This window comes from Erinaceus europaeus, chromosome 16 (assembly GCF_950295315.1).
Source record: "Erinaceus europaeus chromosome 16, mEriEur2.1, whole genome shotgun sequence".
Taxonomy (NCBI): domain Eukaryota; kingdom Metazoa; phylum Chordata; class Mammalia; order Eulipotyphla; family Erinaceidae; genus Erinaceus; species Erinaceus europaeus.
Window position 1 is genome coordinate 70,875,679 of NC_080177.1, and position 16,130 is coordinate 70,891,808.

Consider the following 16,130-nt stretch of genomic DNA (forward strand, 5'->3'; position numbering starts at 1 on the left):
TATCCTGCAATTTTGTCGACCATTATTAAATCATTTTTTAAAATGTACTCACACCAATAAACTTTTCTGCATGGTCTAGCATAAAAACGAAAAAGTCATTTATTAAAAATTAGAAAAACAGGCATAGTTTTTGAGGTTAAGATTGTGTAAGAAGAACTGAGCACACAGAACATTCATTAAAAACTTGGATTAAATGACTTTATTGGCCCACAAGTTCTCCAGTCCCTTTCTCTACTAATTTTCACCTCCCCATTCATTTTTGCAAATAGTCACACACTCAGAGGATTATCTAGGACCATATGAAAAATCCCGCAGTTAGTGATATCTAGAGGGGCCCCGACGGCTAAAACCATCAACATAGACTATTGCCTCATTCTAAGTGATTCTCTGAGCAAGTCCAGTATCTAGTATATTTGTCCCATGAATTTTCCTTTCATGAATTCTGACTTTTTGAAGATTAAGTAAAGACCATGTCTGCACAAGAGCTAAGCAGTTTGGTCCCTCTGCTCTAGTGTCTTTATAGAATATGAGGTCTTGTTGACAATGCCCCCCAAGAGGACCCCCTGAGTCACTGAAAGCCTCCCAGCACCAGACATTTGTGTTCAGCTCCCCCTGAAGTCCCAGTCACTGTGTCACTCAGAGCACAGAAGTACCAAGCTGAGTCGCTCCAATGGGCTGATTGTTTTTTCAGGTGGAAGGTGGTTTCATCCTTCTTAAATTCAGCTTCAAACCCTTTGATGCCTTTCACCAGAGTTTCCTTTAACACATATTTGAGGAGAAGCTGGAGACCTTGGTTAGGGTACTGGATGTACCAGAAGAGATAAGGAGTTGCACCATAGGAATAGTTGCACCTTAGCTCCAGAGAGGCTCCTTCAGAGACAGTGATGGGGCCACTAGGCTGGGTCACTAACTGGGCTCCAGCTCCTCCTGAAATATCAATGCAGAGTCGGTGAGACCAGGACAGAGAAAAGGTGTCTCTGTGCAGCGTTCAAATATAATATTATACTTCTAGGTAGTGAGAAGGTAAAATTGAATTGTACTCACTCAGGGCAAAAAGTATCACAGTTGTTGGTACAAGAATCAGCATCATGGTTGAACAATGAAGAATTGCTTGTCTCCTTTTTGAAGATCTTCCCCCGAGTAGGAAGGAATATGGCTGAGGAAAGCGCTCCCTAGGAAAAAAGGATCTCGTCTAAGCGTGTTCCAGAGATGTTTGCAAGCGACTGTTCCATGACAAATCTGGATACTTTCTGATTTCTAAAGACACATCAGACAGTTTGGGTGAAGGAGGAGCTAAAGGATTGGTGCATTCTTTGCCTAGAATTCTAGTTTGTGTAACAGCGCTCTCTAGAGGTGAAATACAGAAATTGTTCTAGTGATCCTTGACAAGTCTCTTGACGCCTTGCAGCCTCCTCAGAGAGAGACTCAAAACGGAACAAACTTAGACTATGCCTGGGGCGTGGGGAGGAGGGGGGGCGTTGGGTAGTGATGCACCTGGTTTAGGGCTCACCATAAAGAACCCAGGTTCAAGCCCCCAATTTCTGCCTGCAGGAGAAGGTTTATGAGGGGTGAAGCATTGTGACAGGTGTTTCTCTTGCTCTGTCCCTCTCCACCCCCAACCCCCCTTCAATTTCTCTCGGTTCTATGAAAACAATAACTGTTTTAGAAAAAACTATGTCTGTGAGGGATGGTGTTAGCACAGCGGGTTAAGCGCGCATGGCTGCGCACATGGCACGAAGTGCCAGCAGCTCCCCCATCTCCCACCCTGGGCTTCCCACCTGCAGGGGAGTCGCTTCACGGGCGGTGAAGCAGGTCTGCAGGTGTCTGTCTTTCTCTCCCTGTCTATCTTCCCCTCCTCTCTCGATTTCTCTCTGTCCTATCCAACAACAAAAACAGCAATGGCAACAATAACAACAATAAGGACAACAAAATGGGGAAAATGGCTGCCTGGAGCAGTGGAGTCTTAGTGCCTGCGCCCAGCCCCAGCAATAACCCCGGAGGCAAAAAAAAAAAAAAAAACTAGGTCTGTTACTGGTTAACTCAGGAATATTTTCTCCATTGGATTCTCCCCTGGTGTATTTCTGATACTCACAGATGTACAATTTTTCATTGTCCTTAGGATTCCAGAAGCATGGTATGATTTGTGGCTCTTTGAATATTTCCTCTTTCCCTAATACATGAGTGCTTGGCCCTCCATGATCCATACTGTTCACCCCCAATATGGAGACACAAGTAGTGGGAGGAACTGTGAGACTGCACAGAAAGCCAGGTGATGCTCACAGATGCTCTCTGAGTCACTGCCCCTCATAGACTCCATACAAAGCATCCAAACAGTGCAGGTGGAATAATCAAGTAGCAGGTCAAAATTAAGCCTCCTGACAATTAAAATAAAAGCATACAGTATTTTTTTTAAAAACCAGAGCACCGCTCAGCTCTAGCTTATGGTGGTACAAGGGACTGAACCTGGCACTTTGGAACCTCAGGCATGAGTATCTCTTTGAATAACCATTGTGCTATCTACCCCAGCCCAGCATACAGTATTTATCTGTCTTATTTCACTGAGCATAATGCCTTCAAGATGTGACTCACACAGCCATCAGAATTCAGCTGGTACAATTCTAAGATTCAACTTAAAAATATATCTATTTCTGGTCTACTACAAGTTGTGCTGCTATAAACACAGGTGTGTGTGGATCTCTCTGGATGTATTTGTTTCCATTAGTTGATCCCCATGAGAGGAGTTGCCTGGATAGAAGGTATGTCCATTTCTAGTGTCCTAACAATTCTTTGACTATGCTCCACTGTGGATGGGATACTACCCAGTTATAAGAGCCTGGCTAGCATACTACACAGCTAGTAAGAACAATGAACCCACCTTCTCTGACCCATCTTGGATGGAGCTAGAAGGAATTATGTTAAGTGAGCTAAGTCAGAAAGACAAAGATGAGTATGGGATGATCCCACTCATCAACAGAAGTTGAGAAAGAAGAACAGAAAGGGAAACTAAAACAGAATCTGATTAAATCGAGAGTAGGGCACCAAAGTAAAAACCTTGTGGTGAGGGGGAGGATAGACATTTGGCTTCCCGGGCCGCGGGGAGTGGGGGGATGGGATGGGACACAGTCTTTTGGTGGTGGGAATGGTGTTTATGTACACTCCTATTAAAGTGTAGTTATATAGATCACTGTTTAATTAATATGAGAGGGGGAAATTGATTGTATGTCTCGAACTTTTTAAAACACAGACTGAGTCTTTTTAATACATAGGCTGAGTCTTTGATATGATGACTCTCTCAAAAGCCTAGACCAGGGAGAACAGAAGCAATCAGTGACACAGCTATATACAAGATGCTGGGTATTATACCCCAAGCCCTAACAAAGGGACTTTTCAAAGTTAACCCAATTACCAAATAATGTGATGATAACAATAACTAGCCATTGTCTTTTTGAACCCTAAGACAGCAGGAACCTCACATTTCCACAATAGAGCCTATATTTCCCCCAGTCCTAGAACCTTAGGGTGGGGCCCACTTCCCTGCATGCTTCTCTCAATTCATATCAAATAATATTGCATCCGCTGATCCCAACCTAATCAACACAACGAATGCCACCCCAGCATGCTTCACTTAGACTGTGTCCAGAGACTTCAGGTGTGAAATGACAACCCTCCAGCTTCATCACTCGGGTGAGACCTTTCCTTTCATAGTATTCTCTAATTCCATTCCAGGTGGTTCACCCCCAATAAAGTCCCCAAACCTAGATATAGTCCAGGTCCCCTGAGATAGAGCATATGTTCACACGTGTCCATAAACCAGGGAAAAGTATATACCTGAAAGCAGACAAGAGTCTGCAGAGTACCCCCCAACACTTCATCTGCACTATTCAAGCCTTTATGTCCATGATTGTTCAACAATTTGTTTGGCTTTGTATGTTAACTCTCTTTTCAGTCACCAGGTTCTGCATGCCAGCATGATGCCAACCAGACTTCCCTGGACTGATGACCCCACCAATGTGTCCTGGAGCTCCACTTCCCCAGAGACCCACCTTACTAGGGAAAGAGAGAGACAGACTGGGAGTATGGACCGACCAGTCAACGCCCATGTTCAGTGGGAAAGCAATTACAGAAGCCAGACCTTCTACCTTCTGCAACCCACAACGACCCTGGGTCCATACTCCCAGAGGAATAGAGAATGGGAAAGCTATCAGGGGAGGGGATGGAATATGGAGATTGGGTGGCGGGAATTGTGTGGAGTTGTACCCCTCTTATCCTACGGTTTTGTTAATGTCTCCTTTCTTAAATAATAATAATAATAAAAAGCCTGGATAGCTCAATCAGAATAATGCTCAGCTGTTAAAAATAATTAAGTCATCTTTGCCTCATCTTGAATGGAAGTTTGAAGGGATCATGTAAAGTGAGATAAGCCAAAAAGAGAAGGATGAATACCAACTGACCTCACTGATAGACGGAACTTAAGAAACAAGATCGAAAGAGGAAAACACAAACTCAAACCTGGACTGGGTGTGGTGTGTTGCACCAAAGCAAAGGACTCGAGGAGGAGGGCAGGGAGTGGCTCAGGGAGCTTTGAGGTCCTGATGCACGTTAGCCGAAAAAGATTTATCTTGGGGGGTAAGAGTGTTTTGCAGACACCTATCATGAGGAGGTGAGAAATTGTACCCATATGTGAACGACTGTACTATAAACCATTAACTTCCCAATAAAGTAAAAAGAAAAAGAAAAGTCTACTTTTGCATTATTAGGAACAACTATTAAGAAATCCAACTACCATGCTAGAGGCTCCCTGTGAGAGAGCAAGTGGAAACATCGGCGCACATCCTATACTGTTTAAATCACTTGCACACACGTATTCACGTGTATGTGTGTGCCCATGAGAGTCTGGGAATGTATCTGAATGTATCTCTCAGCCAGAGTACAACTGTAATGAGTATTTGATAAATATGTCTGCTTTTGACTTCAGTGATAGAAGTCCTGTCACTAAATGAAAAAAAAAAAAGGGGGGGTGGGGAATGGCAGCACACCGCATGCTTTGACAAATTGCTGACTGCTGGAAAACCAGAACAAAACTCATCCTGGTCTCTGTAATTACACACAGCAGTAAAGACTTTGTAATCATTCATTCCTATAGAGCTATTCATCCATCTCTGGGAATGCACATTCACCAATCATTCTTTGATCCATCATTTATCTACTTGGATATTGAGTACCTCCCCCTGGGAATCATTTAGCAACAACAACAAAAAAAAAAAAACTAACTGATCTTTCTACTAAGAAATAGTCAATTCATTTATTGATTTTGGGGGGTGCTAGAGTTTTATGGTGTGGCATGCATAGAGAGGGACACTGCAGTACCTAGCAGCCCCTTGACCCTTTTGGTGAGTCTCTGTGTCCTTATAGTCCAGACATGAACTTCTGTCACTTACTGAGATAGTTTGCGTGAGGTTCTAGCTCTAAGTGAATTTTTTTTCCACATATGTTGTAGCTTTGTCATTGTATAGTCAAAGTAAAACAGGGGCAGGGGTAGATAGCATAAGGTTATGCAAAGTGACTCTCAAACCTGAGGCTCCAAAGTCCCAGGTTCAATCCCCCTCACTACCATAAGCCAGAGCTGAGCAGTGCTCTGGAAATAAATAAATAAATAAATAAATAAATAAATAAAATTGAACATGTTTCCATGAGGGACACTAGAGAAAATAATGTCCAAGAAGTAGCCAGATTTTGTGAATTCGAGTGGGGAAAAAGTACGGTGGATAGATCAACTTTAAATGGCATAGACTCTCTTAATATAATAAAGATGTAGAAGACGGGAAATACAATTTCATTTAAGATGAGAAAAGAAAATGAAAGAAAAGAAGGTGTATCTTTGGTGAATAGAGAAGGGGGAAATGGGATAGTAGAGGGGCAGCAAAATAACTTAATCTGGATAGTTCGCCGGCTTTTCCTTACACATGACTCAGGCTCAAGATTAATCTTCATTACACTGGGGGAGAACTCAGTGTTGTGTCCTATCTATCTATCTATCTATCTATCTACCTATCTCTATCTATCTCTCTCTCCTCTCTCTCCCTCTCTCTTTCAACCCAGGACAGTAAAGCCTTGGCAACAACAACAAAATGAAGGGGAAAAGGGAAAAACGAAAGGTTATATGTATGTTCCTCTTTCTCTCTCTCTCTCCCTTTTTTTCTTTCTTTTCTATTATTATTGTTGATACAGACAGAAAGAAATGGAGAGGGAAAGGGGAGAGAGAAAGAGAGAGAGAAAGAAGTTGGAAAGAGACCTATGCAAATAGATTTCATGCCTGAGACTCTGAGGTCTCACCATAAGCTAGAGCCAAGCAGTATTCTGGAAAAGTAAGGAAGAAAGAAAGAAAGAAAGAAAGAAAGAAAGAAAGAAAGAAAGAAAGAAAGGGAAAGAAGACAAGAGAGGGAGGGAGAAAGAGAGGAAGGAAGGAGAGGAAATGGAGGGGGACAGAAAAAAAGAGACATCTGAAATACTTCTTCACTGTTCAAGTTTCCCCAGGGTCTTGAACCAGAATAAGTGTGCATGGTAAAGTGTGCGTTGTGCCAGGTCATTTTTTTTTTATTAAAAAGTAGATTTTATGGAGCCAGTGGTGGTGAACCTGGTTGAGCGCACGTGTTACAATGAGCAAGGACTAGGGTTCGAGCCCCTGGTCCCCCCCTGCAGGTGAAAAGCTTTGCAAGTTGTGAAGCAGTGCTGCAGGTGCCTCTCTTTCTCTCTCCCCATCTCCCCTTCCTTCTAGATTCCTGACTGTCTCTATCTAATAAATTAATAAAGATAACAAAAAAATAAGTAGACTATTTAAAAACTTTCAATTAAGGAGTTGCTAAATAGGAGTTTCTACCTGAAGAAACTGCTTGAAATAGTTGAAATGAAGTGAAGTTGAGTTAGATGTGATAGTTAACTAAACTGGATGTATTATTATAATGTTAAAGGGCTCCTTTACTTATTAGTGATTTAATAATGATTAACAAAACTGTAGAATAAGAGTGGTACAATTTCATATAATTCCCACCATCAGAGTTCTGTATCCCACCCCCTCCATTGGAAGCTTTCCTATTCTTTATCCCTCTGGGAGTATAGATCAAAGATCTTTTTGGGGTACAGAGGTGAAAGGTATGGCTTCTATAATTGCTTCTCCACTGAATGTGGACATTGACAGGCCAAGCCATACCTCCAGCCTGTTTCTATCTTTCCCTAGTGGGGCAGGGCTCTGGAGAGGTGAGGTTCCAGGACATTTTGATGAGGTCATCTGCCCAGAAATGTCAGGTTGGTGTCATGGTAGCATCTGCAACTTGGTGGCTGAGAAACATTAAAATATAAATCATAACAAGTTGTTTAATAATCAGGAACCTAAAAGTAAAAATAGAGCAGATGAAATTTGGAGTCTTCATTTTGAAAAAAGCTGGTAGGTCTATTTTAAGTATATTGCAAGGGGCCCATGACTATACTCATTTTTGCCTGAGCCCAACAGCTAACATGCAAATGGACCAAAAATGTCTGGGAAGATGGTGTCAGAGTTGGGAATAGGACTAGAAAGCTAGATCAGGGCAGACAGTAGCTCCCAAATATGGGAAAAATATATAAATACCGTTAACTGTAAACCCCATCAATCTGACCTAGGGCCTTGTCTATTTATATTTGACACAGGAGCCTGTGTAACCTCTGCATCCCTGTCAGCCTGAGCTCATAGTCCATGGTCATAACTAGGAACAATCTAGGCTGCACTCATTTCAGAATCAGTCTTCCTCGAGTGGCAGAGTATGTTGACCCAGCCTCCCTTAAGAGGATGGGGCAGTTTCTACCACTGTTGTTCTACATTGAGGGCAAGGCTAAAAGGCTCATTTTAGGGAAGCGCAGATGCCTTGCCATGTGTATGGCCCTCCGGGGAGGAGCCAGAGCACTAAAAGAAATTCTAGTGCTGTAGTGTCTTCTCTTCTCTCTGTATATCACTCTCCATGGCTCTCTATCTGAATAAAAAAACGCAGCTTGGGAGCAGTGAAATCAGACATGTATGAGGTCCCAGCTCTGAAAAAAAAAAAAAAAAGTCACAATAACCGTAGACTGCTTATTTAATAGATTTCAATTTCAAGAAAATAATAATACATACATGTATCAGTGTAAAGAAATTCCTCCTCTGATTTGCCTTATGTTTTCTTTAGTGTTCAGACCATATATTTTGAATAGAGGGTAGAAGGGACCAGGTGGTGGTACACCTGGTTGAGCAAATAAGTTAGAATGCTCAAAGATCCAGGTTCGAGACCCCAGCCTCCACCTGTAGGGGGAAAGCCTTACAAGTAGTGAAGCAGTGTTGCAAGTATCTCTCTGTCTCTCATCTCTCTATCATCCCCTTCCCTCTCTATTTCTGGCTGTCTCTATCCAATAAATAAATAAATAAAGATAATAAAAAAGATTTTCGAACAGGGTAGAAAATCTCTGAACAACTAAAGTAGCAGAAACGGTTTGCTAACAATCTCATAGCTCAGTGGTTGCATCCTACAATAACACTTTTCTTTGGAATGTGTAAGTCATCTTTAAATGCTAATCTATTAGTCCCAAAGATACCCATGATGAATGGGAACATAAAATAAAACTTCTCTCTCTGCCTAGAGCTTAAGGTTAATAAGTACTAGTGTTATATCTTGGTGGGGCCAGACAATCACCCCAGAGGATGATTAGAAAATATTTTAATGAAAGCAATATTTCAAATAACATTGGCCAAATTTACTAAAACCTGTAAGAGGAGATGAAATAGCCTGGATTTAGCAACAACTAGTAAGTAGACTTTACCACTTCCAGGTCTGAAAAGACAAAGAAATGACCCGGGCCTGAAAGAATTCCCTATGATAAAACTCCACCCAACAGGACCTGCAAATTTCTGCTAAGGAAAGAATGGGTCTCAGGAGATAAGTCCCTCAACCAGTCTCTCCTGCTGAGGCCTCCCAAGGAGCCACGCCCAGCCAGAAGCAAACTGACTTATGAAGCCCAATCAGTGTCTCATGGCAATTACTTTGCAGCTAATACTTCAAGGGCAAGAACAGAAAGCAGAGTTGGCATGCCTGTTACTCCTGTCAGCCACTTCATGGCCACTATGAGAAACAATCCAATCATATCTCAAAAAAAAAAAAAAAAGATGCCAAAAACGGTTCAAATATTAAGATTATATATTAAGATTATTTGAAATGTAGATTTTTCACAATGTTACTGAATCGCTCTCTTAAAGTATATTTTAGAGGGGGACAGGCAGTGGCACACCAGGGTAAGTGCACATAGTACTAAGCACAAGGACCATCACAAGGATCCAGATTCAAACCCCCACACCCGGTCTGCTGGTGTCTCTCTTTCTCTCTACCTCTCTATCTCCCCCTTCTCTCTTAATTTCTCTCTGTCCTATCCAATTTAAAAAAAAATAAAGGGAGGGGGTCCGACTGCATCCAGAGATGTCAGGTGTGGAATGTGAACCCACCACCTTCATCACTCTGGTGAGACCTTTCCTAGCTCATAGGACTCCTTAAATTCATTTCAGGTGGTGCACTTCTTAACAAACCTCAAAACCTAGATATAGACCAGGGTCCATAAGATGGGGCATAAGTACATATATCCAGGAGTTGGGGAAAACATATACCTTAAAGCAAAAGTACACAGTAGTTTGCAGTGAGTCAATAAATGGAGCAAGCAAGCACAAAGACCTAAAAAGACGCCATAAAGTACCTAATGAAATAGTTTCTACTTAAACCTGGATACGTCACCTACCTTCTATAGCACGTCCCTTAATCACTCCAAAGCTAACACTGTCAGACAAAGTAAGGACTACAAAATCTGAATAAGGACAAGAGACTGGCACACTTTAATGATGACTCTTTAGTCACTGCCAGACCACCCTATCACCTGGGGCCCTAGTCAGGGAATCCTGGGATTCCCATACAGACATGATGGGCCTAGACCTCTAACAGATCCCTCTCACCACTATCACTGGTCATCTCCATCAAGAACAACATAACAGACCCCTCTGTGGGCCCCTATCAGACCTGGCCCTCAATGTGAATCAGCAATGGTAAGGGATGTTCCATTCTCCGGAGGGAGGTTGGATAGCATACTCTGCCTATAACCCGAGGATGATGGGTCCCGAATTTGGCACAGCCTGGAATGTTCCTAGCCGTGATCACAGAATGCGAGCTCAGACCTACAGGCATACAGAGGTTACACAGGCTCCTGTGCTGAATATGGGCCCCAGATCAGGTCAATGGGATTTACAGTTAACATTTCTATACTTTGCCCATATTTGGGAGCTACTCTCTTCCCTGATTCAACTTTCTGGTCCTTTTTCCAACTATGACACCATCCCCCAGACAATAGCTTAGGTCACCTGCACATGAGATGTCAGGCGCAGGCAAAAACTAGTTGGGTCATGGGCCCCTTGGAATATACCTAAAATAAACCTACTAGCTTTTTCCAAAATGGACACCCTCAAATCTCCATCCACAATATTCTTGCCTTTAGGTTCATGATCAGTCAACAATTTGCTTTGCTTTCAATCCTAACTCTTTTTCAGCTACCAGGTTCCAGATGCTACTATGATACCAACTGGACTACCCAGATGACCCCACCAATGTGTCCTAGAGCCCTGTTTCCCAGATCCCTGCCCCACTAGGGAAAGAGAGAGGCAGGCTGTATTTAGCGGGGAAGCAATTACAGAAGCCAGACCTTCCACCTTCTGCACCCCATAATGACCCTGGGTCCATGCTCCCAGAGGGCTAAAGAGTAGGAAAGCTATCAAGGAAAGGGATGGAATATGGAGTTCTGGTGGTGGGAATTGTGTGAAATTGTACCCCTCTTATCCTATGGTCTTGTCAGTGTTTCCATTTTATAAATAAAAATTAAAAAAAAAAAAGACCTGCATGGGAGTCGGACGGTAGTGGGTTAAGCACACGTGGCACAAAGCGCAAGGACCGAGTAAAGGATCCCAGTTCGAGCCCCTGGCTTCACAGGGGGTGAAGCAGGTCTGCAGGTGTTTCCTACGATGTACCAAAAACTTTTGTCAGAATGAGGAGATACTGCAGAAAGAAAATAAAGCCTGTGCTCTACTGGAACTTACTATCTTGAATGAGGAGAGAATGAAAAAGCATTCTGAATGGGGCTGGGTGGTGCTGCACCTAGTTGAGCGCACATGTTACAATCCACAAGGACCCAGGTTCAAGCCCCCCAGGCCCCAACTGCAGTGGGAAAGCTTTGCTAGTGGTGAAGCAGTGCTGCAAGCATCTTTCTGTCTCTCTTCCCCTCTATTTCTCTGCTTCCCTCTTGATTTCTGATTTTCTCTATCAAATAAATAAAAATAATTTTTAAGGAGGGAGTGGCTGCCAGGAGCAGTGGATTCATGGTGCTGGCATGGAATCCCAACAATAACCTTGGAGGCAAAAAGAATATATTTTCTATGTGCTGATGTTAATATATAGCTTATCTGGAGGTTGAGGAGATAGCATAATAGTTTTGCACAAAAAACAAGCAAACAAACAAACAAAAAAAAAACTTCCATTCCTGAGGCTCTAAGGCCTTAGATTCAAGCCTCAGCACTGTCCTAAATTAGAGCTGAGCAGTGTTGTGGCTCTGGTTCTGGCTCTGGCTCCGGCTCCGGCTCCGGCTCCGGCTCCGGCTCCGGCTCCCGCTCTGGCTCAGTTAAAAAAATAATAAATATATCGTATGTCTGGACTAAAAAAATAAATAAATAAACCTTCCAGTAGCAATGTCAGATGAAATTGTCTGGAGAACACTGGACCAGGGGTGGGGGTAGGGGTATGGTTGTTGATCTGCCCCCATTTCTGTTCAGCTCTGCATGAGCACCCAACCGACGTGGCCTCCAGAGCACAGCAGTAGATGGCAGCATCTGCCACCTGCACGTGAGGGATGAGCAGTGACGAGGAGAAGCACTCCTGGGTCATGTTGTAATGTCCCTGCCGAGAAGGACCCAAACCCTTCACAAAATCTTCACCTTCCCGGGAGGTGAAGATACCAGAAGTAGTTGTAGGCATTAGAGATGGAGTGACTGCAGGGGATTTGCACCACAGAGCCCTCCAAAGACAGCATGGTGGGAGGCTGGAGTACTTGGTCCTTGCTCTCAGCAACTACAGAAAACAAAAGATCATGACTTTAATTCACCAAGCTAAGCTTTGATTTTGATGCTGTTTTTGAGCTGGCTGATTTGCCCCCTTGGGTCCAGTGAGTACTACTAAATCTGACTTTTTTTTTCTTTTTCAAAAACATGAAGCCAACATTTAACATTATAGCATATCTGCTCTTCTCAGACCAAATGGTAAAGAAGCCACCTCACCTTTCCAGAAACTGCTGAGAAAGAGCTGCAGCCAAGCGGCCTTCACAATGCCATGCAGAGCCATGGCCAACTCCCAGGCGGCTAGGCTCTGGCCTCTGTCTGTGTGGGACTCACCAGGAGGCTGAGGTAAACCTGTCCATTTGCATTTCCTTCTTTGTGTCAGTGACATCACCAGCCAGAATCCACAAGCTTCAACTGCACAGCTGCAGCCAGAAGACTGCTGAATATTTAAACTGTGCTTTGTTCTGGAGGCTTCAAAGGAGATGTATCTTTTCACAGGTGTGCAGATTTAATCAGTCAAGAAATTTACTTTCTTCTCAAAGTCTATCAAGAGTCACATAGCTGATGGGAGATACTGCTTCTTCATCATTGCAATTCCAGTTTAAAAGGAAGACTTCTAAATGTGTGTTAAAATAGGCAGGGGCACAGAACTTTGGTGGTAGGTGTGGTGGGGGACAATACCCTATAACCTTACTCATAAAAAATAAATAAGTAAGTAAATTTTATTTTTTTGTTATTTTTTACATTTATTTTATTTATTTCCTTTTGTTGCCCTTGTTGTTTTATTGTTGTAGTTATTATTGTTGTTGTCATTGTTGTTGGATAGGACAGAGAGAAATGGAGAGAGGAGGGGAAGACAGAGAGGAGGAGAGAAAGATAGACACCTGCAGACCTCCTTCACCGCCTGTGAAGCGACTCCCCTGCAGGTGGGGAGCCGGGGTTCGAACCGGGATCCTTATGCCGGTCCTTGTGCTTTGCGCCACGTGCGCTTAACCCGCTGCGCTACAGCCCGACTCCCATAAGTAAGTAAATTTTAAAGAAGGTAGATTTCCAAATAAACACAATGGAATCTGGAGCCCACTAGGTCACCTGACCTTCTGAAGGCAAATGGCAAGCTGGAACCAATAAACCAGTATGATCCTTGCTTTGCAAATTCAGTTTCAATGTTCTGATCATCACTGGGACTTCACAGTTCCAGGCCAGCTTTGCCAAATAGAAAGACAGAGACAGAGACAGATAGACAAAGAGAAAGACACCACAGCTGTAAAGCTTCCAAGCTTTATTCAGTATGGTGGGGGGCAGGCTTGAGTCTGGGTTTTTTTTTTTTAACATTTATTTATTTATTTCCTTTTGTTGCCCTTGTTTTATTGTTGTAGTTTTATTGTTCTTATTGATGTCATTGTTGGATAGGACAGAGAGAAATGGAGAGAGGAGGAGAAGGCAGAGAGGGGGAGAGAAAGACAGACACCTGCAGACCTGCTTCACCGCTTGTAAAGCGACTCCCCTGCAGGTGGGGAGTCAGAGGCTCAAACCAGGATCCTTATTCCTTGTGCTTTGCGCCACCTGTGCTTAACTCACTGCGCTACTACCCTTACTCCTGAATCTGGGTTTTGACCATGACAAAGCAACTGTCATTCTTGCTGGTCCTAGGTTTAACTGTTTTTGTTTGTTTGTTTTGTGTGTGTGTGTTGTTGTTGTTGTTTATCATTTTTATTTACAAAAAGGAAACACTGACAAATACCATAGAATAATAGGGGTACAACTCCACACAATTCCCACCACCAGATCTCTGTATCCCATCCCCTCCCCTGATAGCTTTCCTATTCTTTATCCCTCTGGGAGCATGGACCTAAGGTCACTGTGGGATGCAGAAGGTGGAAGGTCTGGCTTCTGTAATTGCTTCCCCGCTGAACTTGGGCGTTGACAGGTCGATCCATACTCCCAGCCTGTCTCTCTCTTTCCCTAGTGGGGCAGGGCTCTGGGGAAGCGGGGCTCCAGGACACATTGGTGGGGTCGTCTGCCCAGAGAAGTCACATCTTCTGAAACAGCACACTAAGAATTATTGTCTTAACCCAGTTTCTCAATGTCAAATCCTCTCAGTCTTCTAGAGCCATGTCGCCAAGTCGCCCCAGAGTCTCATTCTCTTTGCAGCTTGACTTCACCAGAGACAGAAATGGTGAGCGGACCTGACTGGAGGGGCTAATGGAACTGGTGCAGAGGGACAGAGATCCAAGAGCACAATAATTTGCCCAAGGGCAAGGCCTCTATGTGACCTGGGCCAGGAGTGACTTGGGTGCTGTGCAGTCCATCTTTCTGTGCTTCTGTGAAAGTCATGGAGGGGAAGGTACAAAATTAAAAAGTAAGCACTGCTCTCACACTTCTCTGTCTGCATCAGATCAGGACTGCTTTGGGCCATTCTTGCCTTGGCCTCCTGAACACAGAGCATTTCCTCTTCACTGGCAATGCCATCATCATCTCCCACACCTCCTCCTTTTTGTAGTTTTTAAAAGATTTATGTATTTATTAATGAGGGAAGGAGAAAGAGGCCCAGAAGAGAGAGAACCAGAATATCACTCTGGCACAGGTAATGCTGGGGATAGGACTTGGGACCTCCTGCTTGAAAGTTCAATGCTTTATCAATCACCTTAACATACATTTTTGTTGGTATAGCAGATTATTGACTTTACATCTGAAACTGAGTCTCAGATAGAAAAAAATCAAAATAAGTGGTCCGGGAGATGGTGCAGTGGATAAATCATTGGACTCTCAAGCAGGAGGTCCAGAGTTCAATCCCCAGCAGCACATGTGCCAGAGTGATGTATGGTTCTTTCTCTCTCTCCTCCTATCTTTCTCATAAATAAATAAATAAATCTTTTTTAAAAAGAAAAAAGCAAAATAATGCCAATATGTACATTCAGAGCCTGATTTAAGTGAGGTCAAGTGAGGCCAGAGTGATCAGGTAGGGTTCATGTCTTGCTATGCACACAACCCAGGTTAGAGTCCCAGCACCACGTTGGAGGTGTTATGACACTAAAGGAAGTTCTTGTGCCACACTTCTGTTGTTTCTCTGAATGAAAAAGGAGCCTGAGAGCAGAAGCAGTGAAATCATGCAGGTACGAGGTTGTGGAAAGGAAAACGTAAGAGACAGAGAGAGAGAGAGGACAGGAGAGAGCGAGAGAGTCAGAATGCTAAAGAATTCTCAGTACTCATAGATTAGAAAACACCAAACAGGGAGTCAGGTGCAGGTAGCACAGCAGGTTAAGGGCAGGTGGTGCCAAGCGCAAGGACCAGCCTAAGGATCCCTGTTCGAGCCCCCGGTTCCCCGCCTGCAGGGAGTCACTTCACAAACGGTGAAGCAGGTCTGCAAACTGGGTGTGGCACAAGCTGATCAGTTAGAAACAAAGTCCATCAAGGTGCTGACAGTAAAGGTAAGAGCAGGTTGGCTTCAATCAGAGCCCGCCACTAGGGATGCTGGAATGTAGAAGTGGGCGTCCATCAGGAGCATATAGATTTTTCATTTCACAAACATCTTGCTTAAACCTATAGACAGTTCGCTATAACCCCCACCCCCACATGCACAATTCACTACTCCTGGAAGACTTTTTTTCCCCTATCTCATTTCAGATAGGGATGGAGAAAGAGGGAGGGAGAGAGAGTAGACACTGCAGCACTGCTCAGTGTTCAGGGTGCTACCCCTAGTGTCATATATGGTGCTCCCAGTGGTGTCAAAGGCTGGAACACAAGTCTTCACGTACTACAAAATTTGTGCTCTACCTGGTGAGCTATCGCCCAGTCTAGTTTAATACTCTGTTTATGATACCGTTTAGAGTCAAAGTTTCTAACTGGTTCACGGCACTTTAACAAGTTCTTCCTCCAGCATTAACATGTGCTTCCTCCACCCAAGCTTCTAACGATGAATTCACAGGCTGTCTCGAATTCCCACCAACATGGAAATCAACATAATTCTAAATTTTTCCTTGTAAACTGTGTG

At 43.5% G+C, this 16,130-nt stretch overlaps 2 gene segments (V, D, J or C); both read right to left on the reverse strand.

Moving 5' to 3' along the window:
- Positions 1-568: 568 nt before the first annotated feature.
- LOC103126871 (T cell receptor alpha variable 8-3-like) lies at positions 569-1,090 on the reverse strand. The segment is given in 2 exon segments: positions 569-927; positions 1,045-1,090. Coding segments are annotated over 2 exon segments (405 nt in total).
- Positions 1,091-1,192: 102 nt separating this feature from the next.
- LOC132533395 (T cell receptor alpha variable 2-like) lies at positions 1,193-12,422 on the reverse strand. The segment is given in 4 exon segments: positions 1,193-1,347; positions 9,787-9,824; positions 11,872-12,152; positions 12,359-12,422. Coding segments are annotated over 4 exon segments (538 nt in total).
- Positions 12,423-16,130: the final 3,708 nt, after the last annotated feature.